Source organism: Ailuropoda melanoleuca, chromosome 5 (assembly GCF_002007445.2).
Source record: "Ailuropoda melanoleuca isolate Jingjing chromosome 5, ASM200744v2, whole genome shotgun sequence".
Classification (NCBI taxonomy): domain Eukaryota; kingdom Metazoa; phylum Chordata; class Mammalia; order Carnivora; family Ursidae; genus Ailuropoda; species Ailuropoda melanoleuca.
Window position 1 is genome coordinate 36721768 of NC_048222.1, and position 27826 is coordinate 36749593.

General features: G+C 43.2%; 1 protein-coding gene across 1 annotated transcript in view; it reads right to left on the bottom strand.

Annotated features, from left to right (window-relative positions):
- Positions 1-27826, bottom strand: part of THSD4 (thrombospondin type 1 domain containing 4) — a 200701-nt gene that overhangs the window by 84744 nt on the left and 88131 nt on the right. The window contains exon 2 of the mRNA XM_034660735.1: positions 17890-18094. Coding sequence (XP_034516626.1) covers positions 17890-18094 — 205 coding nt within the window. The remainder of the gene's footprint in view (positions 1-17889; positions 18095-27826) is intronic.

Sequence of the window (27826 nt, forward strand, 5' to 3'; positions counted from 1 at the left end):
CCAACATGGGGCTTGAACTCACAACCCTGGGATCAAGACTTGAGCTGAGATCAAGAGTCAGACGCTTAACTGTCTGAACCACTCAGCTAGCTGCCCTATAGAAATCTGTAACTTTTCTGTATAGTAATAACAATTTTGAAAATAAAATAGAAAGATTTCATCCTCCATCATCATCATCCCACAACAAAATACAAGTAAACACTTAAGACCAATCTTCACAACTAAAATGGAAACACGACATGAAAAATTTCAAAATTTTACTGGCTGATGGAAAGTGTTGGAGTAAGCGGAAATAAATGCTATGTGCTTGGCCTGGAGGTGTTAACTATGTCTATGCCTCCCAAACTGATTTATATATCTAAAATTTATAGATTTATAGATCTCTTGGTGGGATGCAGGTGCCAGTTCAAGTGTGAGAACCTTCTGTGACCACCAAACTCAAGCAGCACCCTGCTTCTCCAGCCAGGCAGCTGTTCTCCTCTTTCCCTGGATTATTTTCTCCATTGCGCAAATCACCATCTGAAATTATGTTTCTGTTCTCTCGCCTCCAGTCTCCTGGACTAGAGTGTAAATCATCAGGGTGGTGTGTGTGCCTGGTGTTCCCGGTGCCTAGAGCAGAGTCTGGCACACAGCAAGTGCTCGGTCTGTTTATCCAGTGGATTTAACACAATCATGAAAACACCAATAGGATTTTTTTTCTTGAATGTCACAGAATGGTTCCAAAATTCACCTGGAATAGAAACACGCTGGATTGTCTAAAAAATTATTAAAAACAAGCACAACAGGGATGCCTGGGTGGCTCAGCCGGTTAAGCGTCTGCCTTTGGCTCAAGTTATGATCCTGGGGTCCTGGGATCGAGCCCCGAGTCGGGCTCTCTGCTCAGCGGGGAGCCTGCTTCTCCCTCTGCTTGCCATTCCCCCTGCTTGTGCTCTCTCCCACTCTCTGACAAATAAATAAAATTTAAAAAAATAATAAAAAAGAAGCACAAGAGGTAGCTTGCCATGCCAAATATGAAAGTACGTTCTAAAGCTGCGATAGTCCAAATGTGGTACAGAAATTATATGACAGATAACTGGAACGGAACACTCACAGAACAGACTGAGGATAAGTATGAGGGCCGAGCGCATTCTCATTTTCCAGTGTTATATAAACAAAGTATTCAACAAATTGGGTTGGAAAATTGGCTAAATATTACGGATGAATCTTTATTCCCATTTTACGCAGCACTCCAAGTGAAATGTAAAATCGTTTAGCAACCCCCCGACCCGAAGTAAAGCCAGACACAAAAGTGTATATGCAGTGTCATACCATTTAGATAGGGTTTTATAAAAACAGGCAAAACTATTCTATGACATTACCAGGGTAGTGGTTCCTTTTGGGGGTGGGGCAGATCAGTGGCGGTGGGGGGCACTCTAAGGGGCCCCGGAATGTCAATGAAGTTCTATTTCTTGATCTGGATACTAGGTATGGTAGTGTGTTCACTTTGTGAAAATTCATCAAAGTGGTACGATTTTGAACTGAGGGCTTTTCCTATGTATTATATTTAATACTTCAACAAAAAGCTTATTGAACAAATGAGTAAGTGTTAGGCCAGTTAGTTGATGGCTCTGGCCAAGGTTAAGCTTTCTGTATATAAACATGCATTTCTGTCCAGTCACGTGTCATGATTTGTTTGCAAATGGTAATGTATTTGTGGTTTGAAGTAAAACGTGGTTTTGCAATGTAAAAACAAACAAAACAACAAAAAACATGCATTTCTTTTTCACTTGTGCTTTGAGAAGGGGAGATAAAGGTCTGTGAAGAAAAGCTAAACTTATTTAATTGTAATCAATTCAGGAGGCCAATAAAGACCTCGGGTTGAACCGTCTTCAGCCCTTCCAGGAGGGGTCTGTGTCACGGGGCCTCTGGGAGTCCCCACGCTGAGCAGCTCTGAGGATTGGAGCCCTCAGTTCTCATGCGCTCATAGTACAAATCTCATTGTTCTGTGGGCCTCTGAGATGTGGCTGGATATTTTAAAGGCTAACACATTATACAACAGAAAGTCAGTGTTCACATTAAAAGTAGATTTAATGTCTAAAAGCCCATTCCTTGTTCGTTGCCCAGACCTTCAATACAAGCATTGGTCACCTTCTGACTGCGTCTGTGAATACTTGGTATCACCTCCAGCCAGCGAGCTGCGCCAGGCGACACCCCAGTGACTGGATACAACCAACCACCTCTTGATCTAGTTCACTGTCAGTTATCAAAGCATGTGCCCTAACACTGATTTTCCTATTGGCTTGATATGGTTAGAAAAAAGGTCTTTGGCTTTTGGAAAGGTATTCATTGTCCAGATAAAATCTCAAAGCACAAATACTCGGCTCTGTAAGTTTACAATCCTGGACTAGTTTATATCATGGTAACGACAACAAAAATAGCAATCATTACATCTGTCCCTTGTTGAGTAAGTATTTCCTATCAGTCACTGTGCTAAGTGCTTTACCAGTAGTATCTTATTAAATTCTCCCAATGACCCATAAGCATTACTGTCAGTTCATTTTATAGAGGAAACAAATAATGGATGGAGAGTTCGAGTAACTGGCTGAAGGCCACGGAGCCAGAAAGTTACCTTGTACGACGGGCACAATCCTGCTTGTACTGAAATGTTTGAGATCTTGTTCTTTTGTGTGTTTGAGACTTTGAGAATGTACTCTGGGTACTTTAGCCAGTGACACTGGTGACTTCCGATTTTTCTTAAAATTCCAAGTTAGTTTTAACCATTCACATTTTTGTAAGTAAAGAGGCTGACCAAAACGTGGAGTATTCATTCAGAAGAAAACTTTAATCAGTTGATTTGATCCTTTTCTTTGATGTACAAATTTCTTCCACACTAGTAAAAAGTTATCTTAAGGGCGGATACTGGTCTTCTTGCAGTAATTCTGGGAACTTATCAGACCTATGATGTGTTAGGGATAATTGAAAATAGAGAAATTCAATTTAAACAAAGTACTGATGAAGGACGGCAGGCTCTCCGCTGCCTGATGAGAGCTTACTGAAAGGATTAGGTCCTTGTCAGGGTGAAGGTCAAGATGACCACTTAGCTCTGGGGTCCCCAGAACTCACCAATAAGGAAGATGAGACTGAGCTAGGTTTCCAGAATGCTATTATCAGAGAAGAGGGAAGAAATTTAGCTTCTCTCAAATACAATGCAGATATCCCTTTGCATATTATCTACCCCTCTTTGTCTTTTAAAGTAGGATTGATCACTTACATTTCCAACTCCGGAAACTACTCAACTGTCCCTTCTACTTTCATTTGCTTTAGATCATCTCAAAATGCCAAATGCACTTTATCATTCTATCATCTAGCAATACTTTGATGTGTATCATGTTTTTGTATAATAAGAGACTTAGCCTACAGTCAGGGATTGAAGGCATCTAGTCTGCTGTTGGGCAGAGTTTTCAATTAAGGTTGGGCTTATAGTTTGGAATCACTGAGCCTACTGATAAGCCAATACCTTTGTTTATCAGTCATCTCCTGCCTTCATACTCTTGGTGTAGACCTGGCCTTTCTGAAACACTTGCTTTCTTGTTCCTCTCCTTCCCTACAGTTGCCAAAAAATGTCTATAGAGCAGAGGTATGATCCTGTCACAACATTCCTCCTGTCCAGCATCTTCGGTGGCTGATCAAGGCCCGAAGATTAATCCAAAGGATGGAGTTTGGAATGAAAGGTCTTCCACAGTTGGCTTTGTCCTACAGCTGCAGCCTCAGATGTCAAGGCTGCCCTCACATATTTATAAGATGCCGTGTGCAGACATGGCTCACCCTTCCCCTTTGTAGTTCATGTTGCTCCTTTGGCCTGGAATGTTCTCTCCCCTATTTTTTCTGATAAAAGCTTATCCATCCTATAAAACAGGAGCTGGCAAACTACAGCATGGGGATCAAATTTGGCAACTGCCTTTTTTGGTAAATCAAGTTTCACTGGAACACAGCTGTACCCATCCATTCACATATCGTCCATGGTGCGCTCTCACTACAACAGCAGACTAGATGCCACCACGGCCAAATGGCCTGCCAAGCCTAGAATATTTACTAGGTGGCCCTTGCTAAAAGCAGGTTGCTAATCCCTTCTCTAAAAGCCCAGTTTAAACACCACCTCCTCATGTTCCTCCTCAGATTATGCTGTTAGAAATAACTTCTCCATTCTTCGTAGTCCCATAGTGCTGGGTGTCTTACCAAAGTCATCAGAGGAATCTCAAATGGACTGCAGACGCCTGTGGGGCAGGGAGCGTGTGTTGTTCAACTTCACGTCTCTGCCGCATATGGCAGTTGCTTAGAGATATTCACTGAAATGAATATCGACTATTAACTCAGAAAAAGAGCAGTGTTTTACCTAATCAGATTATAGAACTATGAAGTAAAGGGAGAAGTAAATACAGGTCAAGGAGACAAATTATGTTCCCAAAGCATAATAAATAAAAGGTGTGACTTCCAGGCCACAAAGGAAGGTGGGAGAGGAGGCTCTATGAAAGGCTATTTTCCAAGGCAGGACATGAATACTGACTTCGAACTGCGACAGAAGCAGTAGAACTTTGCCATGCTGACATTTATATGATTTCTAATTCAAGGAGTTTCTAGTTCAAGTGTCTGGCTCCAGGAAAGTGTAGGGCAGAATGAGGAGAGGCGGGAAGTGGTTCTGAGAGCTGTTGATGCTTGGCTAAAACAGCTGGAGAAGAGCTAATAGAGGCAACCCACAGAGGAAGGAGGAAAGAGGCTTATCTATCTTCAAAGCTCACCCCTTCAGGGATTTATTAGCAAGAAGAAGAGCAGAATCTGACTGGAGGGAAAAGGATGCTCAGTTTCTCCCATGGGAAGGTGAGACCCGGAGAGAGGAGAGGACAGTCCTGGAAGGCAGATTTCCCATTTCTGAAGTTCTAACCCTTGAAAGAAAGTAAGGCACATCCCAAAAGATGGCTTGACCCCAGAGCAGTCAAGGATGCGTGACCCCAGCTGCTGGTTAAGAAAGTTCTGAAGTTACTATTTTCCTCAGCTGTTGCTTCTCTTTCATTAAGTCAACTATAGTTCATAAATGTTGTTCAAAGCCTTAGATATTTTTTCCTCATCTTGTATTAATTCCCTAATATGGAAGCTCAGCAATCCAACAGGTTGCAATAAGCCAGACTTTGATTCAAAGAGGGAAGGCTTAGTGGCACTTCCAAGTGGGTTAGGGAATGGGGAGATTTGGGAAGGCGTTATCCCTGCCAGACTCAGACATCATGGGTTCTGAGTTATTGCCCTAATCCGGGTAGGAGACCTGGGAGCGATTAGCAGCCCTGCTAAAGATGTTCTTCGGAGGTGCTGCTGCCCAGAGTGGGCTGGAGGAGAATCCTATTCTCCCTGCAGGGACAAGGCTGTCAGATCACTTCCATAAAAATCCAAGATCCAGCCCACTCAGCAGCTGTTTCCTGCATTTGAGGAAAGCCTCCCATTAGGTACAGAAAAGCAGGTGTGGGCGCTCTGCATATGTCTGAGACAGATGATGCAATTAAAAGAAAAAAAAAGTCGCAGCTTAACTCTTCTCCAAAAAGCAAAAGGCAAACCCAAGTACGGACAGGCAAACTCGGTTTTAACATTTCCAGGCAACGAGGCGCTAACCAAAAAGCAGAAAATGGGTAACAGTAATGGGCATAAGAGAGTGGGGCAGAGTTGATTTCATTTTGTTCCAGTGTATGTGAAAGCTTTTCAAGGCAGAATGGCCTAGAAGTGAAAAGTCTGCGTAAACAGATGCAAGGACAGCAGAGCTTTTCGAAATCAAAGGGATGGGTGCTGTCTGTCGCCAGGTGGAAAGTGTACAATGCGAAAGCAAGTCCAGGAGCACTAACACAAACAACAGCAGCTTCCCAAATCACAGCAAGACGGCACAGGCTCTCTGGCACGGGACCTTTGTTTGCAAAGATTTGGACAGGAATCATACAAGCCTGCTGCTGAAGAAAAGGCGAGAGCTGAGTCCAAATAAAAAAAATCAAATAGTGATCATCTTTGCTCACATGCCGGCACCGAGGAACATCCAGCCATGAGATGTTTGCCACCTGACCACCTCCGGGGGCTGCCACTACCTGCAGCAGGAAACCGAGGAGGGTCACCAAGCCCATCTCAGCCCCCTGTTCTGATGCCCGAAAGCAGACCACCGGGGCAGGTCATATCATCTGCTTAAATACTCTTAAAAACATGCTTGAGGTGTTGGCGAGGACGTGGAGAGGCTGGAACCCTGATGCGTTGCTGGCGGGAAGACAATGGTGCAGCCGCTGTGGAAAACAGTTTGGCAGTACCTCAAAAGTTAAACACAGACTTACCATCTGACCCCGCAATGCCACTCCTGGGTACCTACCCCAAAGAACTGAAAGTCAGGACTCAAATAGTTACTTGTACACAATAGCCAAAAGGTGGAAACAACCCAACTGTCTATCAACTGATGAGTGGATAAATAATAATGCACAAAAAGGAACAAATTTCTGACACGTGCTATGACATGGATGAACCTTGAAAACATTACGCTAAGAGAAAGAATCCAGATACAGAAGGAGAAATACTGTTATGATTCCACTTGTATGAGGCACCTAAAAAAAAAGTAGATTCCTGAGTCAGGAAGTAGAACAGAGGTTACCAGGGATTTAGGAGAGGGGGAAATGGGGAATTATTGTCTATTAGGTATAGCTTTGGGGATGATGAAACAGTTCTGGAAACGGTGAGTGGTGATAGTTGTACAACATCATGAATGTATTTCATATCACTCAATGATATGCTTAAAATCATTAAAATGATAAATGTTATGTTTATATATCTTTTACTACAATTAAAAAAAAAGAAAAAAAATGATGTTTCATGTCTCCAAAATATTCCACTCTTTTTAAGAGCTGGACGTTCTTGTAGATGCTGGTTTCAGAAGAGCTCTGCTAAAGCAGATGGTGAAGGTCTAGTGACCAAGATAGAACCATGGCAACCTAGCCCAAGGGCTCCCGGTGTGAGGGCAGGAGCCATGACACTCATCAAGTTGGAGGTAGTAGTGGGGGTGGGGATGAAACAGTGTGGAGGGGACAAAAAGGCACAAGGAATTAGAATACACCCTATTTCTATAGCTGGGGGGAGGGAGAAGGCACAGTGTCTCCCCTACCTCCCATCCCCTGGCCACGGTTTTCTTCCCAATGGCCATGGGTATATACGTAGAATACAGGTCAAGGACAGTGCCTGGATTTGAGTCCTTGACTCAACCACTCATAAATTGTTTACCTCGGCAGGTCCCTCAACCATGCTGGGCTTAGTGTCCTCAGCTCTAAATGCAGGTGCTGATACAACACCCCACCCCCTTCCCCAGTTGTAACACATGTGCTGTGTTACACGAAGGAGGTGGACCCAGGATTCCAACAGCCTAGGAGTAACATGGGGCTCTGGTACCATGAATGAGATCTAGTAATCAAGGTGAGCTAAAGGTGTCTGAGCATAGGCCCCCAAAATGGGCTGCACAGCACAGGTGTAGCCTCAGGAAAGCCTTGATTTCTGTATCCCACTACTCAGCATGGCTGCTAGCACACAAAGGGTACTTGAGAGAAGGAATGTCTAAGGCTGGACTGTTTGTCTTCAAGGAGTACACAGCCTAACTACAGGCATATGAACAGATAAATTACAGTAAAATATGGTTAAGTGCCAAACTGGAGATATGATCAAAGTCTTATGGGACTCCAAAGGAAAAATCCAGCTCTTTGCTGTTCCTTTTCTCAGTCTTTTATTCTTCAGCCATGTATTAAGAAAGCAAGCAAGGACTCTGAATGCCAGAAACGCAGGCTACAGGAAGGTGCTCTAAGCTGGAACTTCTGTTGCTGGGGTTGCAACTCAGGGGCTCATGGCCAACAGGTTGAGTGAAATATTGAAGGGAAGTGGAAGGGGGGGGCTTGGATTGCAAACTGAGAATTCATAGTGAGTGGATAAATGCAAATGTAATGGTAGATAGAGTAGTCATTGCAGTAGCACCTTAGACACTTATTATTAAGACACCATTCTTCAGTAAGTGACCCATGAAGCTTTAGCCCCAAAGAGATCTAGGTGAGCACACTGGCCAGGGTTTCTCATCTCAGTACCACTGACATTTGGGGCTGGACAGTTCTCTGTTTAGGGGCTGTCCTGTGTAATGTACGATGTTTAGCTGCATCCCTGGCCTCTCCTCCTGTTGGGGGCAAAGTAGCTCCTAGTCAAGACCCACTGTAATATGGAAATGGTCTTTTGGCCTGAAAGGACATTGGAGTCACCCAGGGAGCTTAAAAAATCCGATACCCAAGCTGTGTACCAGGCCAATTAAACTGGGAAGTGGGAGCCAGCCATCGGCGTATTTCAGATGGGCCTCAAATATCACACACGCCTCCTGTGATTCCAATGTGCAGCCAGGGTGAGAACCACTGATCTAGAAAGATAAGGGAACTCAGAGTTATTGAGTACCTCTAAGATGGTAGGGATTTTACACACGTCTCACTTAAAGTCAACAGCTCCATGAAACTACAATTGTCTTCCTAATTCACCTAGGAGGAAAGGGAATCTCAGAAAAGTTAAGGAACATGTCCAAGAGCATACAAGCCAGGAACAGTAGCTCTGCAAAGGGCAGTTTCAGCAGCCAGTGCTGGACTGTAAATGGAAGACAAAGCCAAGGACTGGAGAGTAGACAGGGGGTGAGTGGAGCAGAAAAAGGCACTCAAAGCCCACGGTGAAGTCTGAGGTGGAAGGGGGAGCCCACAATTACAGATGTGTACCTCACAGAAGCCACTTTCTTTCCTTTTTTTTTTTTTTTAAAGATTTTATTTATTTATTTGACAGAGAGACAGCCAGCAAGAGAGGGAACACAAGCAGGGGGAGTGGAGAGGGAGAAGCAGGCTTCCCACTGAGCAGGGAGCCCGATGCGGGGCTCGATCCCAGAACACTGGGATCATGACCTGAGCCGAAGGCAGACGCTTATTGACTGGGCCACCCAGGCGCCCAGAAGCCATTTTCTGATTCGAAAGAGGTCAGCATACATGAGAGACTGAACACACATACCCACTTTGGTCTCTGTCTTTGTTCCATGGGGAAAAGGAGCTACTCCCAGAAAGATAGTGGGGTGCAGAAGCCATAAGGACAGCAATTAAGTTAGCTCAGGTAGGCTTTGGATGTCTACAAAGAAAGGTAGCAAATTTTACACTCCAGCTGGGATAATCCTGGAAGCTTCTAGCCATGGGGTGGAGGAGAAGGCTATCTCCTGTTTAGCCATTATAAGGAAAACTACAGTCTTGGTATAAGGTAGAGAAAATACGGACCGGCATGCTAGATGCTTCGTGTTTATTATCCTAACGAATCGTTGCATATCTCTAAGAGATTGTGGGCACGTATCTACCCCTTGCCCACACACACTCAGAGGAGACCTGTCAGACATTGACACCATAGTGGGTCATCTCCATTTGAAGGAAAGGCCTGTTACAGAAACAGACGTAGGTCACTTAGTTCATCTGAGATGCTGTAACAAACCCCACAATCTGGGTGGCTTGTAAACAGCAGACACTGATTTCTCACAGCTCTGGGTGCTGGGAAGCATAAGATAAAGAAACTGCTTCCTAGATGGTTGTCTTTTTCCTGGAGGAGTCAGGGATCTGTCTGGGGTCGCTTTTAGAAGGAAACTAATCCCATTCAAGAGGGCTTTGCTCTCATGACCTAATTACCTCCCGAAGGCCTAATCTCCTAAAACTACCATCTTGGGGGTTAGGATTTCAATAAATGAATTTGGAGGAGACATAAACATTCAGGCCACTGCAGTAACTGGAGGAAACCACTTAATGTATCTCTAATAAGCAAATATCCATCAACTTTATAAATATAAATTGAGAAATAAGGAAAATCAGACACTGGGAGAAAAAAGAAACAGGAGCAAGCTCTAATAAAAATTGTTAAAGGCTGGTTACAGAAAGGAAATTCCTTACTTTACAACAGCCGAACTGTGGAAGGAGCCAAGATGTCCCTCAACAGATGAATGGATAGAGAAGATGTGGTTCATATGTACAATGGAATATTACTCAGCCATTGGAAAGGATGAACACCTACCATTTACATTGGCATGGATAGAAATGGAGGGGATTATGCTAAGTGAAATAAGTCAAGCAGAGAAAGACAATTATCATATGGTCTCACTCATATGTGGAATATAAGAAATAGTGCAGAGTATCACAGGTGAAGGGAGGAAAAACGGAATGGGAAGAAATCAGACAGGGAGACAAACCATGAGAGACTCTTGACTCTGGGAAACAAACAGGTTTGTGGAAAGGGATGGGGTAACCAGGTGATGGGTATTAAGGAGGGCACGTGATGTGATGAACACTGGGTGTTATAAGTAACTAAGGAAATCACTGAACACTGCATCAAAAACTAATGATGTACTATATGTTGGCTAATTGAATTTAAATTAAAAAAAGGAAAATTCCTTACTCTGCTAAAAGTTATATATCAGAAAACTTGGCAAACATCTATTAGAAGCATTCACAATGTCAGGAACAAGATAAAAAAGCCCACTAACGTTATTATTCTAAAATTTTTTAGAGGTCTGAGCCTTTAAGTGCCACAAGACAGGAGAGAAATAAGAGGGAGAATATATGATAGGAAGACAGCATTATTATCTATCGATATCAAGATTTTCCATCTAGAAGAATCCATGTCAAATAACTGAAAAACTATTAGAATTGTTAAAGGAGTCTAGCAAGATATCCAGGTAGAAAATAAATATATAAAATAAGCTGATTTAACACATACTAGCATGACTAATTGGAAATATAGTGGAAAGAAAGATCTTCTACCATATTAGGAAAAACCATAAAATATCTAGGTGTAAAGCTAATAGAACATGTGCAAAGTCTAGATAAAGAAATTTTATTAAAGAACACAAAAGGAGAAGATACACTATACTCACGGATCAAAAGAATCAATGTTATTAAGACATTTCTTTTCCTCTTAAAATCAATCCATAAATTCATTGCAATCGCAATTAAAATTTCAATGGAAGTTTGACAAACCGATTTTAAAGAGTATGTAAAACAAATGTACAAGAAGACTCAAGAAAATTTAGGAAAAGAACAAAGTGTTTGGGTAGGGAACTGGGGAGGGGATAGAAAGCTGACCTATACAAGAAAGAATACAACATAAACTACAGTAATGAAAACAATATGGTACCAAAGCAGGAAGAGCCAAATAGATCAATGGACTTGAATCAAGAATCCAGGTATTTGATCCAAATATCTATATACATTTCAATTTAATATATGGTAGAGGCGGCATCTCAAGTTAGTGGGGGAAATTTAATAAATAGTGTTGTGACAACTGTTTATCTATTTGGAAAAAGGAAGTTAGATCCCTAACTCACACCACACACAAAAATTAACTTCAAATAAATCAATATTTAAATATACAAAATGAGTATAAAAATAATAGAGAAATTATTAGAGAATAACTTTATAATGTTGGATATGGGCAGGTCTTCCTAAGTAAAATAAAACCCGCTAGCTATAAAAAAAAAAAAGATAGATTTGACAAAAAAGATTACAATTTTTCTTCAAAGAAAAATAGGTATCATAAGCATAGTTGAAACACAAGATAAAGACTAATATATATATGTGTATATATATATATATATATATATATATATGAGCAGAAGATGGTCTTAAAATCACTAAGAAAACCACAAACAATTTAAAAGTGGCAAATTCACAGGAGTACAAATCATGATAAAAATGAGTGGTCAGGAAAATGCAAATAAAAAAGATATAGTAAAAGTTAAGCCCATTCATACTATTTTACGTTGGTACGGGTGTGGAGAAAGGCACTTTTGGTGGGGGTACCAATTGGCACAACTGCTCTGGAGAGGAATCTTGCTTCGTCTCTCGGAATTGCAAGTGTTCATTCCATTTGACCTACCGATCCTATTTCTGGGAATCCGTCCTACAGAAATACTTATGTAAGTAAGAAAGGATATACCTATTAGGATATTCATGGCAGCATTATTTGTAAGAGGACTTTTATTTAGGTTTTTTTCTCCAAGAATTTGCTCTGTTTCTTCTAGAAAGAGCTTTTCTGGTTATTTATCTCAGGTTTTCTCTTTCATGGTATATAGGCTTTAGAAAAATGTCTACTGATCTTTGGTTGTCCACTTATGTTATACGCATTGACGTTTAAGACGAAAGCAATGGGAAGGCTGCCTGAGAACTCTGTAACAAACTTGCAGAGCTTGTTAACAGGCCAACCTTTAGAGGGTGAGAGAATGGGACACCAGTCACTGAGCCACTTTTTCCCCCAACTCCACAGTGAATACTGAGATCTTGGACACCCATCCTCACAACCATGTCCTAGTTCCCATCAGGTTTTAGATAAGGAGGTTGATGCCAGCATTCCAAATGTGTGTGCAGGGGAGCCTGTTCATATATTCCCCCATTTTTCAGTTCCATTTTTCCTCCCACCGTCCATTTTCTCTGCTGACCCCAGACCCAGAGGCTGCTGTGCTCTGCACACAGGCTGGCCCCTCCTCATCACAGTCCCCTCTGCTACCGAGGCTGTGATTTCCTCTGTTCTATTAGTGAACATTCTTCCATCTGCTTTCAGAAATTTGTTCCAGAAATTTGTTAAAATCATTTCGCCGACGCTCCCCTCTTGTTTTCTTGGTGGCTGTAGGTTATATCCTGTCTTATTCCTTTAGATTCATTTTGATGGAATCTTGGGAGGAAGGAGGAAAAAAAAAACCAACTCACGTACTCAGTCTGCCATCTTGAATCACAAATCGAATGTATTCTTTGCGATATTAGAAAACGAGACAATTTAAACATCCCTCAAAAGGGAACTGCTTAAATAGATTATGTTCCCTCTGATGTACGGAATACTCTATACTCAGAAAATAATGAATTAGCTTTATGCAGTAATATGAAAACGTATGATGTAATATTAAAATAAAGGAGCAAATTGCAAAAAGTATGTATAGTAACACCACTTTTAGAAGATATATATTTGTACTTCCACAAAGGACTGGAAGATATACAAAGAACGGCTAAGAGTGGTCATTTATCTGCCTTAACACTTGAAGCCAGTGGACCAGGTGTGGGGCTGGCACACAGAAGGAATCTCATCTTTTTGCTCAATTTTCATCTGTGTTGCTCAAAATTTTTACAATGCATATGAAAAATCTTTGGGATTGTCATACAAACATAAGACATCTTATTATTTAAATACTCCAATCCTTCCCATACAGAGAGCTGCTCAACTGATAAACTGAAGTCTTGCAAATTATAGATGATCCATGATGCCTGATTTTTTTAAATGCTGGTGGTTATTATTATTGTTTAAAACTTTTACGAAAACAGTGCTTAACAGTAAAGCTATTGCCAGTTTATGTTTAAAAGCTTACAGACCTTTAGAAAATGCCTTCCAAGTCTGAGGCTCTGTGACAGTGTTACATGTTGGCAGGTAGAACATGTCCTGTAGAATCAATTTGGCTTGGTATGCTTCTATGTCTGACTTCTGAACTGTTACATAATGACATTAGTAAACTGAGCAGCTGAACAACTTTGAAATTTCAGCTAGAATAATTTCACAACATCTTATTAAGGAAGCGGTAAGGAATATACAATGCCAATCATTTTAATAAAATTAGATTTAACTTTCTATTTCCGAAGAGCAGTGTTCAGAGTAACTCACGCAAAAGGAGAATACGTAGGCTTTAGCAGATACATGGGTTCCGAAGTCTTATCTGTTAAAAAAAAATGTGTATCCAGGAATCTATAATCCACTAGTCAATATTTTGGAGCATGTGAACAAATTTAAAGAAACACTGAAAAGTGGAGCTCAAGTCTTCAGAATTTCATTGGTTTTCAACCTAAAATTCTATCTTCCAAAATCCATGCACCATTAAAGGTCATGGTTTCCCGAGCTTTGCTCGGAGAAGAGTGAGCATGGTCAAGTGCTGAGCTGGCCCGTCGCCCCAGTTCCATGCGGGTCTATCCCCCTGTGAATTATGGCGGGGCTGGGGCCAGAACTCAGGCCTTCGGAATCTGAATCTAGCACGTTCAGTTCTCGATGGTCAAACCAAATTAAGCCATAACTCAGAGTCAGGTGGAATGCACCATTACTATTTACATATTAGGCAAAATTTGGTGGATGCAGGCCTCCTTCTTCTACATACGTGGTTTCTGATTTTTAAATGTCAATATTCACATCCTCACTCTAGAACTGCATCTTTAGTAAAGCTAGATCTTTCTTCAAGCAGGCAAAGTAAAGAATGTCCAATCTGAAAAATCAGAAGGCCATGCACGTCAAAATGCTTGGAGACTAAAGTACTTACTATACATAGAGCATGACTCCTGTCATTAACTAGGTGACTTGACTGGCATATTGAGAATGTCGCTTATGTCTTGAGGGTTTTAAAAAACCTTCAAAAATGAAGTGATAAGACCATCGTTCCCAGCACTGATACAAGTCCTTCTGTTTTCACAGAAATCTACTTTCTGTTTCTATCAAGTTTGGAGAACAAGTCATCAAAAGATACCAAGTGTTTCACGAGAAAAAGTTTGATTTGCATTACAAATAACTAAAGCTAATTCTGGGAAACAATATGGCACCTGAAAAAACCTTTAAAAGTTGTGCATTTTTTGAAAGCAATGATACAAATCTGAACCGTTCATTTCCTGTCTGATGCTTCTACGGAACAGCTGTATGCGAACAGCCAAATCAATTTTGTGCATCAAGTCACACTTTTATGTAAAATAGTTTTCCTAGCCAGGAATACAAGGTAAGAACACCAAAACTGTCATCGTTGCCTGGAAAACTATACAGAAACCCACCACATATCTATTTGAAAAAGATTTAAGCGTTTGAAAATGTGTAAGGTAAAAATTCGTCCTTGAACAGTTCAAAAATAGGTAGAGACCCCATGCTCTAATGGCTTACCTATAATCTCAAGCAATCCCGTGCAATTTAACTTTTAAAATATACAGACCTCACAGAATAGGAGATTTAGCAGATGGAGGAGAAAGGTAGAGAGAACACCTGTGATGAGAAGAAGACTATCTGGGGCTCCTGGGGGCCAGTCGGTGCCGTGTCCTATTCTTGGTTTCATCTCAGGTTGTGATCTCAGGGCCCTGGGATTGAGCCCTGCATCTGGCTCTGTGCTCAGCGGGGAGTCTGCTGGAGATTCTCTCTCTCCCTCCCACCCCCACTCACTCTCTCTCTCTTAAATAAATAACCCTTAAAAAAAAAAAGACCATTTAAAAGGCTGAATTTTATGATATGTGAATTATATCAAAAGGAAAAAACGAGGAAACAAAAAGAGCATTCCAGTGCTTTAAATGATTTAAGTGTTACAGACAAAAGCTCCCGAGCATCCCCTCTGGAACCTTCCACCATAGTCTGCTCTTCTGTTTCCATTCTCCCTCCTGTGCCCATGGGGCATCATGTAATATTGCCGATGGACTCTGGATTTCTCAGGTACCCCACTGGTCCCTGGGTATCTACAAGGGTGAATCTGACTTTCTGAATCACTCTCCCAGTGAGTCTTTTTTAGGGGGACAGGGAATTTTGACTCCGCAAAGCTTTGGTGTACTGACAAGTTCTCTGAGACAAAAGAAAGGGAATGACTCTTTGTTAATTGCTAATAAGTGACAGGGTTCTGAATATCTGTTATGCTATTGACTGTCGTAAATACTTTAAGGTCAAGAGTCTTCCTCCCCTACTCTAGATGAAAACACTGAGGCTCTGAGAGCAGTTTCCATCCATCCACCCAGTGGATATTCACCCAGGCTTTTATCGGAGGACACAGCTTAAAACCAGCTTCCTGAGCTGAGCAGGGGAAAATTTACCAAAAACAACAGAAAGTTCATAAAAAGTGGCATTATTTGCTGGTGCATTTGAATGTAATCGCACTTCGAAAAATCCCCTGAAGAATACTTTCCATTCGAGAAGATGGGATAATTATGGAGATGTGATTTTCTAATATTCCAAAAAAAAAAGAAGGAAACACACAAAGACTATTTTCTCGATACTAAAGATAACACACAAACCACTCATGGGGCAAACTAGGCTTATTGCCGCTTTGGCGGCACCTGGCCTTGCCGGAGCAAACGGGACAGCTTTCCCCTTTAACTGGACTTGTCTCAGAGCCTCATCTGCCATCCCTTCCTCCTCCTGCCAATCAACCCAGGCGAAGTGAATTTTGGTTGTATTTGCCTGGGTGCAGAAAGAAGAGCTGCAGCACCTGGAATGATTAGGTCTGTAGTTATCTTCTGGGGTGTTCCTGGTACTCAAAATTTGAAAAATTAATCATCTCTCAACTGCTGCAGCCATTGACTGCTGCATGGCCAATGGTGTAAGAGAAGAACTCGGGTTCTGAGAATTGCTCATGGGAAATTATATCGTGATAGATTACCACGCTTGGAGATAGACTGCCTGGGTTCGANTGGACTTGTCTCAGAGCCTCATCTGCCATCCCTTCCTCCTCCTGCCAATCAACCCAGGCGAAGTGAATTTTGGTTGTATTTGCCTGGGTGCAGAAAGAAGAGCTGCAGCACCTGGAATGATTAGGTCTGTAGTTATCTTCTGGGGTGTTCCTGGTACTCAAAATTTGAAAAATTAATCATCTCTCANGCGAAGTGAATTTTGGTTGTATTTGCCTGGGTGCAGAAAGAAGAGCTGCAGCACCTGGAATGATTAGGTCTGGAGTTATCTTCTGGGGTGTTCCTGGTACTCAAAATTTGCAAAATTAATCATCTCTCAACTGCTGCAGCCATTGACTGCTGCATGGCCAATGGTGTAAGAGAAGAACTCGGGTTCTGAGAATTGCTCATGGGAATTATATCGTGGTAGATTACCACGCTTGGAGATAGACTGCCTGGGTTTGGATCCCAGCTCCACCTTTTGCTTACTGCGTGACCTTAGCAACTTAAATAATCTCTCTGTGCCTGTTTCCTTATCTATAAAATGGGGATGGGAACAGCTCCTCTCCCCTAGGGTTGTTGAGAGGGTTCAATAATTTAGTATGTGAAAAGTGCTAACAATAGTCCCTGGCACATAGCGTCTGTGCTATTTAAGTTCCTGTTCAAGAAATCATTAAAAAATGAAAAGGAATATGGCTGTTCATTTAGTGACTTGAAGAAATTGCTTTCCCTGTATTATTTTGTTAACGAATCTGNCTTTCCCGTATTATTTTGTTAAAGAATCTGTGCATGCTTATGTGAGTTAGAAATCGGTCAAAATGAATTTGTATGACCTGATTTGCTTTGCATGAAATGCAGTCAGCCAGCAACCCAGAAGGATGAATCAACACAGATCTAACATTTTGTGGGTAAAAATGGCCTCTTGATGTTGATGATATTGCCCAAAATGACCGCAGCTGTTCAGAAGATACACACACACTATACACATATGCAGTTGCCCTGGGCAAATGAAGCAGAAAGAAGAGAAAACATGGCTGTTACTTCAGACCTGTAGGGAATGATGCTTCAGACAGGATCACTGATGGCCCCTGTTCGAACTCCAACAGAACGAAGACTGGCCCGTACCTTGGCTTTTCAAAGAGCCTCCCCCATCTCAGAGAAATAATTTAGTCCAGTATCTAGTGCATAACCATGTTTCTCTTGGAAGGAATAAAGGCTGGCTTAAATATGTAGTTGTTAAATATTTATTTGCAAGGACTTTTAAAATTTCCTCCACCCACGCTTCTCATGTCAAGGAGGAGGCCAAGCGGTGCTCTGGCATTCCCCAGTGGCACCCTCTCCAAGTCCAAGGACGTCTGGACACTGCTGTGTCACGGTCCTGGGAAGGAATGAATCATCTGAGAGTGACAGGCGGCTTCCTCCGGAAAAAGGCCGAACTTACCCAAATAGTTGTTGCTCTTGTGCATCTCGGTGATGTTGATTTTGGTGGCTCCTTGGGGAATCTCGACCACTCGGTGGTAGCCCAGGCTGGTGAAGGCATGCTTGAACACGCCCGACACAACCTGACAGCCTGTGTTGTCGCCTCCGCACACCCCGCATTTGTCCACCACTTTGTCTGAGCCCAGGTAGTCGTCACAGCCAATGCTCTGCAGAGGGGTGGAAAACAAAAGACTCTTGGAGCACATCCCAGGAGCACGGGGGGTGGGGGGCATGGGGCGAGGGGGTGATGGGAGATCTATTGGTGGGTCTTGAACCGACCTCCCTCCTGCCCCCATTCAGCTCCTGCAGGTGAGCAAGTGCATTCTTCCCTCTCTCGACAGAGAGTCACAAAGCACCCACTCTGGGCAAGGAACTTCTCAAGGTATGTGGGAAATGTACACCCTGGGGGTGGGGGGCAGGCCACAGACAGTAAACACAAGTAAATCAAACAGTATGCTTGGTGGTGGTGAATGTAAGGAGAAAATAATGCAGAGAGAAGGAATAGGGAGGGGGTGGGGACCGGTCACTTGTTTACACTGGTTGGACAGTGAAGTTGTCCTGCAAATCCATTCCCCTGTTGGACTCAGAGAGGAGAAACCATCTGGGTTTTGTTTTTTGTTTTTTTTGCAAGATTTTATTTCTTTATTTGAGAGAGAACATGGGCAGGGGGAGCAGCAGATTACTCACGGAGCCGGGAGCCCAACGCGGGGCTCATTCCTGGGACTCTGGGATCAAGACCTGAGCTGAAGGCAGATGCTTAATTGACTGAGCCACCCAGGTGCCCCCCATCTGGGATTTTTATATAAAGGTCTTTGGGACATGGTAAATACTGTATCTGAAATTGGAGTTTGTCCCCAAGTCCTGCATTCTAAATGACAGACTGTATAAACGCTTAGCAAAGTACCCTCAGAAGTAGTCCTCACAGGCCCAGGGTCTTAGGAAATTAGATCACACTGGTTGAGATCTGGGTCTCCACTGGTCACTGGGGCTCTGAAGAGCCTGGAGCAGCAGGATTTTGCTTGGCTCCCCCAAAGCATTTTTCCCAGGGGAAAAGGGTGAAGGGAGGCGATGGCCAGAAACATCAGCAAACCCGATGATCCGCATCTAAATAAATAATGGGGTGGTCCTCGTTCAGGCAGGCTTATCGGTGTTTAAAGGAACTCGACTGACCTTCCTGAATTTCCCCCAAAAAGATTCTTCCCATTACTCATTCTAGACCTTTGAGCTTTATCTTTCCCCTCCCTGTTCTTGTTTTCTGTTGGGGCAATTTTATTTTGCATTAAAAAAAATTAAACCTTGGAACGAAATTAAACCAGTTCATTATCTTCATGCCATCCTTTCCCACTTCTGGAGCTGATCCCATAGGGCTCACGATCACGTTTCCTGAACCTAAAATTTGGACGTGTGGTCTCAGCAAAGAATTCTGTCACATTTCTATGGGCAGATGGAAGGGAGTAGATGATAGTCTGGACAATGAAGTACTGGGATGACAGGATCTGTTCGCTGGGTTCTGGGGATCGGGAATGACACTTGAAATCAGAATGGGATTCTTTTTTTTTTTTAAAGATTTTATTTATTTATTTGACAGAGATAGACACAGCCAGCGAGAGAGGGAACACAAGCAGCGGGAGTGGGAGAGGAAGAAGCAGGCTCATAGAGGAAGAGCCTGATGTGGGGCTCGATCCCACAAAGCCGGGATCACGCCCTGAGCTGAAGGCAGACACTTAACTGCTGTGCCACCCAGGTGCCCCCAGAATGGGATTCTAAAACATGTTTGAATCACGGGCTTGTGTTGGTTCTCGAATTCTAAGAGCAATCATCAGACCACATCTCGGGGGCAAAGTGGTCAACAAACCATTTGAAATCCACTTTCGATTTTGTGAAATACCCCTGGGTCTGTTCATGGGGGCCCTACAGTTCAAATCCTATATGCAGAGTCAAATCAGAAGGTGTTCAGGCTTCCCCTCCAACCTCACGCTTGATTGACATCTTTCTGTAGGCACTGCACCTTTGCATTATTACTTCCATATTCCTGAGGGCACATTAGTCCGTCAATAATAACTGGTCTCTCTTCACAAATAGCTTCTCTGTAAAACATTATTCCCGACAACAACAGAACATCATCTCAATATGTTCATCCACATCCAATTAACCTTTCAAAATGCCATGTTTGCTATGTATTTCTCCTCCGTCAAATATTTCTTGCCCCTGCCCCATGCACATTTTAGTACAAAAATAAGGAAAATGTTTTCCATGCATGATTTCATCCCTGACCCCTTGGGTTCTCCTTGGCTTTGAAAGAAAGCAAGAAACAAACAAAACACCACATTGCCAAAGCAAGATTCTCACCAAATTAAGGACACGCGTCTGATTGTTACGGATGGAGAAGATGGAGAGAAAAGCAGGTGGGCACACAGTCCTTGCCCCACTCTCCTCCCTTTCCATTCCTGCTACCCCTGGACTTAGTTTGTCCCAGACTGGGCTCATCCTCATGGGGCACTCCAGTAAAGGGAATGCTGTGCACAAGGCATGAAATAGGAAAGAACACTTAGGAAGTAGGAAAGCATGTTGGTGGAACGACATGGCTCAAGTGTAGGGTTGCGGGGAGGGATGAAATCAGGCTGGGGAATTCAGCTGAAGTGTTTAAGAATCTTGGTCACCAGGATGAAGAATCAGAATTTTATCTGATGGCATCAGCAACCAATGGCTGTCTCAAGAAAGGGAGGGCCATGCTCAGATTTGTTTTCCAGATGATAACTTTGGCTGCTGTGCAGAGGGTCCCAGAGTAGGTAGAACAGACAGGCTAGTGAGTCTCTCTCTTCTAAATAGGGTGTCGGGGATATTTCAAGGACAAATGAGAGCCGTTGAAGATGAGGACAGACATCCCCTGAATCCTCAGCCCCCAGCCCAATTAGAAAGGGATGATCACAAGGTTGGCTTCAGACAACCACAGCCAGACTAAATGTCATTTTATCTTGTGAAACAGAGATTATATTAAAATGCTTTGCACAGTTCCACGCATGCCACCCCCACACGTCAGATTTCCTGCATAGCACAGCCACTCTGGAGGAATCTAGACATGGGGAGGGAGGGCTGAAGCAGTTTTTCCTGACCGACGTCCAGATGGCCTGGAGGTCGGCTTCAGTGAAGCGTGTAACCTCCTCAACAAGTGCTGCCAAGAACTAAAGGTGACATCCTGCCTCCTCGGGGCTGGATGGTCACTTCCTTCTGGGGTCGGCACGGAAAGCATCTCTACCACCGCCCAGATCTTCCAGGGGACTATGCCCAGAAGTAAATCAGGCCTGAATCCTGGCTTGCCCCTTAGGAAGCTGGTCGGTTGGGTCTCTGATGGGGATGACTTAATAATGCTGGTCTATGTCTCCAAACTCAGAGGCGCCACCCAAGCGCCATCTGTAGGGGCTTCAAGTGGGCAACCCGAGTGGACCCGGGTTTTGTGCTGGCTTTGCCACTTAGGAGCGCTAATTTTTGGGTGTGTTAATTAGCCATCCTGAGCCTCCGGTTCTTTGTGGCTGGGGATGGTACACTGTCCATCTCACAGCAATGCTGGGAGGATCTAATGAGGAAAACATAGAAGGCATGTAGCAAAATGCTGGAATAGGACGGCTTCTCAGAAAACACGGGGCTTTGTTAATTATTGTCTTCATATACGGGTTTCATCGGGAACCTATCCATTTTTAAGTAAATTCCATCATCACGTAACCACAGACCCAGTCCTATTTCTAGAACACTCTCTAGTACTTCTCGGTCACAGATATTCTCATCTTCATTTGGAGAAAGTCAGAAAATTCCAAAGAGCTAAGAAAAGGCCAACGTTCGCCATAAGGGTAAGGCACCCTGCGTGGCCCCTTCACCCTTCCAGTTCCAACAGCACCTCGTGAAAAGGGTCAGGATGAACATCTGCTCCTTGATCTACCTTTATTTCATTTTTTTTTTACCATGTACTGCAGTTCAAAAGAGATATTTCTTGTTGTTACAAAGGCAATTGGACAACTATCAGACATCTTTAGGATTCTTCCAGTGATTTGTGCAACATGTTGTAGGAAAATTTTACACGTTGCATGCCATCACAAGAGAAATCGCTCCAGAATTGCCCCCAATTGTGTGCTGAAATGAACCTAAATGAAATTTCCCGAGGGAAATGGGCAATCTGCATGACATATCTGCTGGTGGATTTCACTGGGAGGAGGCCTCTGTACAGGATGGCAGGGGAGGCCTGTGCCAGGCATACAGATAGTGGAGCTTCTAATCCCCTAATGGGAAGCAGATGTTTCTGTGTGTGCTCAATAAACACACCAGATACGGTAACCTCAACTGGCTGGCCAGATGACACGGACAGGTAACACAACGTGCCTTAATAATCCTTCTGTCACAACAGTGTGAGAGAATGTTATTATTAAAATGATTAGTAGATAACACCAATTTACTTTTATCTGCAGTAAGCTAATTTGTAGAGATACATATGGATGCCAAAACTTTTATTCATGACGTTCTGTTGAAAGAAATCCTTTGCATAATGATAAATCTCTCCCTCTTCTTACTGCTGGGAATGTACATCAATACCACCTTCCTGGAAAGCCCCTTAGCAATATATACTGTTTGACCCTAATTCTTCTTCTAGGAATTTATTCTAAGGAAATGATAAGAAATTAGACCAATGATGTCTGTAGGAAGCAGCTCATCACAGTTGTCATTATTAATTAAAAAAGCCCAGAAACATCCTAAGTGTCCAACATAGGAAAACAGTTAAACAATACATAGAAATTCTCTGGGAAATGCTGGATGGGTCTTTCCCCTGTTGTTATTCTCATTAAAATCCGCTAGCACTTATGCCTGCACGATTGACCCCCAATAGAGTTCAGGAAATATTCCCCGAGGCAAACCCTACTATGTGCCAATAAGGAGTAGGCAGGGAGACATGAGGGTAAAACGAACATGATTCCTACTTAGGGTCTAAATCAGAGGTTGGCATATGACAGCCCACAGGCCAAATCTGGCCCATAGCCTGTTTTTGTAAATAAAGCTTTATTAGAACACAAACATGCCCATTTGCTCACTTATTGTCTAGGGCTGCTTTTGTGCTGTAACAGCAGGGTTGGACTGTTGCGACAGAGATAGTATGGCCCACGGCGCACAAGATACTCATGATCTAGTGCTTTTCAGAAGAAAATGCCAACCTCTGGACTAAACTGGAAGTTGGACAGGATCTCATAATTCAGTATAGTATATCGAGGCGGGAGGGAGATGTGCAGAGCCCTGTGTGGCCGAGACTGAGGCTCAGGCCGATGCTTCCAGATTTACCCCGGATTGCCCTCACCTGTTTCCTGTATGCCACCCACTTGACTTGTCTCAATCTGTCTCAACCATAAAACAGAGGGGAAAGAGTTGTCATCTTCCACCTCGGGAGTCTTCAAGTATTTTTTTTTTTAAGCAGAAAAAACATACTTTTCAAACCAAACTTGATGCAGAAATGCAGAACTCTGACATAAATAATGAGGCAGGGGTTGGAAGTTCAGCATCTCAACTTCCTACCTTCTCCCTCATGGCCAGGATTTCTCAACCATGGCTCTAGGGACATTTTGGGCCAGAAAATTCCCAGGCGTGAGGGCTGTCTTCTGCCTTATAGGATGGTTGGCGGCACCACGGGCTTCTGGATGCCAGTGGCATCCCTCCACTCAGTGGGATAAATGAAAATGTATCTAGACGTTGCCAAATGTCCCCGTAGCAACCGAATCACCTCCAACTGACTGAGAATCACCACTCTGGCGTAATCCATAGCTCATGTGACACCAGAGAAGAGCATGATGGATCTCCCAGAAAGAATGAGAACAATGACAGTTCCACAGAGGCACCAAAACATCACTCTGTCCATGTCAGAAGCTAATGAGCAAAGAATACTTAATTATCCAGTAAAAATAAAAACCCATCCCCACACTGTCATCAAACTAACCAGTATCTTAGGGCTCTCTAAGCTTGCCATTTGGCTTAATTTCCATGTGAGCTGGATGATGTACTGGAAAGAGCAGGGTGCCTAGTACACAGTAGGTACTCAGTGTTCGTTGAATGAAAGAGCAGCCGGTTGAGGCATCAAGAGATCAGAATTATAGGACCAATTTTCTCCCTCAACTGGATCATCTCTAAGGTGTCTTCTGGTGCTAAACTGTTTCTGAAAAAGAGAGATACAGCCCCAGTGTGAGGAATCCGGCCATGTCTAAAGTCAGAGGAATTTGCTGTACGTCGACAAAATTAAATTAGAAACAGGAATCCATGGGAAACAAACTGACACTGTCATTCATTTGAAGAGAAGAAACGGACTATGGGATGAAAGGTATTTTGGCTTCCTTAACGAAGGCAATTGTGAAACTAGTGATCTGGTTTTAATCAAGCTTATGGCTGTCGCTTTTCAGTACCTCATCCTGTTTCATTAGAGCAGACACCTTTACCCAGTGACTTCACTGGAAGAAATGCTGGCGCGCTCGTCGGATAAAATTGGGTGAGAATCAACTGCAGCGATGTTTACAAATCTGATGAAAGCCCCAAGAGGGAAACATTTCACATGCTGTAAGAGAATTACCACCCTCCTTGCCACAAGGGTCGTCTTTCCGTGGAGAGTGGGGGTGCTCCAAACTGTAAAGTTCCAATGTTTCGCTTTCATGGTCTTCCTCCAGATGCTTTAAAATGGGAGGGGGCACGAATGAAAAATGACAATGACAACTGCTTTTATTAAAAAAATAGAGTGTATATATTTTTGTATCGAATAGTAGAAACCTCTGGACGTCCACTTTCCTTTTTTTTTCTTTCAATAAAGATTTTATTTATTTGTCAGAGAGAGAGAGAGTGAACAGCAAGAGTACAAGCAAGGGGAGCAGCAGGCAGAGGGAGAAGAAGAAGCAGGCTCCCCACTGAGCAGGGAGCCTGATGCGGGACTCGACCCCAAAACCCTGGGATCATGACCTGAGGCAAAGGCAGACACTTAACTGACTGAGCCACCCAGAAGTCCCTCCACCTTAATCCTAAAATGTAAGGCTGTATGGTAAATTCTCTGTTTAAAAAGCTTGGTCAGAACAGACACATGAAAAGATGCTCAACGTCACTCGGCATCAGGTAAATACAAATAGAAATAACAACGAGATACCACCTCACACCAGTCAGAATGGCTAAAATTAACAAGTCAGGAAATGAAAGATGAAGGCAAGGATGCAGAGAAAGGGGAGCCCTCCCTCCACTGTTGTTGGGAATGCAAGCTGGTGTAGCCACTCTGGAAAACAGNAGAGAGAGAGTGAACAGCAAGAGTACAAGCAAGGGGAGCGGCAGGCAGAGGGAGAAGAAGAAGCAGGCTCCCCACTGAGCAGGGAGCCTGATGCGGGACTCGACCCCAAAACCCTGGGATCATGACCTGAGGCAAAGGCAGACACTTAACTGACTGAGCCACCCAGAAGTCCCTCCACCTTAATCCTAAAATGTAAGGCTGTATGGTAAATTCTCTGTTTAAAAAGCTTGGTCAGAACAGACACATGAAAAGATGCTCAACGTCACTCGGCATCAGGTAAATACAAATAGAAATAACAACGAGATACCACCTCACACCAGTCAGAATGGCTGAAATTAACAAGTCAGGAAATGAAAGATGAAGGCAAGGATGCAGAGAAAGGGGAGCCCTCCCTCCACTGTTGTTGGGAATGCACGCTGGTGTAGCCACTCTGGAAAACAGTATGGCAGTTCCTCAAAAAGTGGAAAATAGAGCTACCCTACGACCCAGCAATTGCACTACTGGGTATTTACCCCAAAGATATAAATGTAGTGATACGAAGGGACACCTGCACCCCAATGTTTATAGCAGCAATGTCCACCATAGCCAAACTGTGGAAAGAGCCCAGATGTCCTTTAACGGATAACTGGATTAAGAAGATGTGGTTTATATACACGATGGAATATTACTCAGCCATCAAAAAAATGAAATCTTGCCATCTGCAACCATGTGGATGGAACTAGAGGGTATTATGTTAAGCTAAATAAGTCAGTCAGAGAAAGACAATTATCATACGATCTCACTGATACATGGAATTTAAGAAACAAAACAGAGGAGCATAGGGGAAGAGAGGAAAAAATAAAATGACAAAGTCAGAGAGGAAGACAAACCATAAAAAACTCTTAACCATAGGAAATAAACTGAGGGTCACCAGAAGGGAGTAGGGTGGAGAGATAGGACATAAAGGAGGGCACGTGATGTAATGAGCACTGGGTGTTATATAAGACTGATGAATCACTGACTTCCACCTCTGAAACCAATAATACATTGTATGTTAATTAATTTAATTTAAATTTTAAAAAATGGGAAAAAAAGTGATTCAAAAGAATCAAACTTCAAAAAAAAAAAAACAAAACNTGGAGAGATAGGACATAAAGGAGGGCACGTGATGTAATGAGCACTGGGTGTTATATAAGACTGATGAATCACTGACTTCCACCTCTGAAACCAATAATACATTGTATGTTAATTAATTTAATTTAAATTTTAAAAAATGGGAAAAAAAGTGATTCAAAAGAATCAAACTTCAAAAACAAAAAAAAACAAAAAACCCCTGTATATATATTTAGAAAAAAAATCAAATACTTGGTCAGATTGTATGGAAACTCTATAGGGCCCCAGGAGGGGCCCATACCATGCGGGGCAGGTCTGTCAGATACTGTGGCTTGGGCAGCGAAGGGGTCAGGATTAGGAAGTTTTCTGAAGAAAGGAGCAGAGAGACACTGTCTACATTCTATAGGGTGAAGTTCTGGAAGCAAGTATTAGCAAAAGGGCAATGGTGAGTTGGGTTGGTGAATGCGCCCCTGGATTCCATCCAGGGCTTCTTGTGCCCTGGCCTCATTTCTACAGCCTCCTGGGCTCAGGCAGCCTGAGTCTGCAGGTGTGGACCAGAAGGCCCTCAGAGGACTGTGGGTGAATCGAGCACCAATCAGAAGGCAGTGAGGAAGACTCTTGCTTGCATCCTTGTCATTTCCTTGACGCACAGCGTCTCTCCAAACGTGCCTGTTTGCATCTCTCTCCACAAGATGGCACCTAGAAGCCTTGGTAAAAGGGCACTCACCTAAGCAACTAGTTTAGGGACAGGAAAGAGTGGTTGAACATTTAAAGGATAATTGTTCAGAAACACCAGAAGGGTGGGCTCAGCAATTCAGGCTGATTGCATATTTATGGTTGCTAAGATAGGACTTTCGCTTCTCAAAACATTTTTGTGGAGCATTTAAAAATGTTAGTGAACAATTCAGGCCTTTTATTTCCAGATTGTTCAAGACAACACTTAGAAATCTGCGTAAATGCACTAAACGTTGGGAGTTAATGGGCTTTCGGATGTCACTGGATGATCTCCAGGGATGGCTGAGAGGACTGGCTGGCTGGCTGGCTGGGTGGGGACACGAAGAGGGAAAAGTTCAGGGGCTTGAGTCCCAAGGCTATGGAGTCGGGAACAACACACTGAAATGCTGTTTTCGGGAGATGCTTAGCAGACACAGGTGTGGAGTGGAGATGGAGAGACTGGAGGTCGAGAAGCACAAAGACAGCTACGTTTGGAGGGGCACAGAGGAAGGGGGCCTGGATGGAAAGAGGGCATTAGAATGGAGCGCAAAGGCACACGGACGATGTTACGCTGAAGGAACAGCCAAAGGACTGAAGAAGGGTGCTCTATCGAAGGCAAAGTAGGGAAGACTTCCAGGTCCACGGTGTGGGAACCTGGAAGAACAGAAATGTTGCCTATTTCAGGCAGAAGCCTTACCGATGCTGTAAGGGGGGGTGGTGGGAGGTGGGGGGTGCACAGGCCCGTGATAGAGTCATCTTAGAGCCAGGATCAAGGTGTAGATCTTGGCAATCATTAATTCGTTCA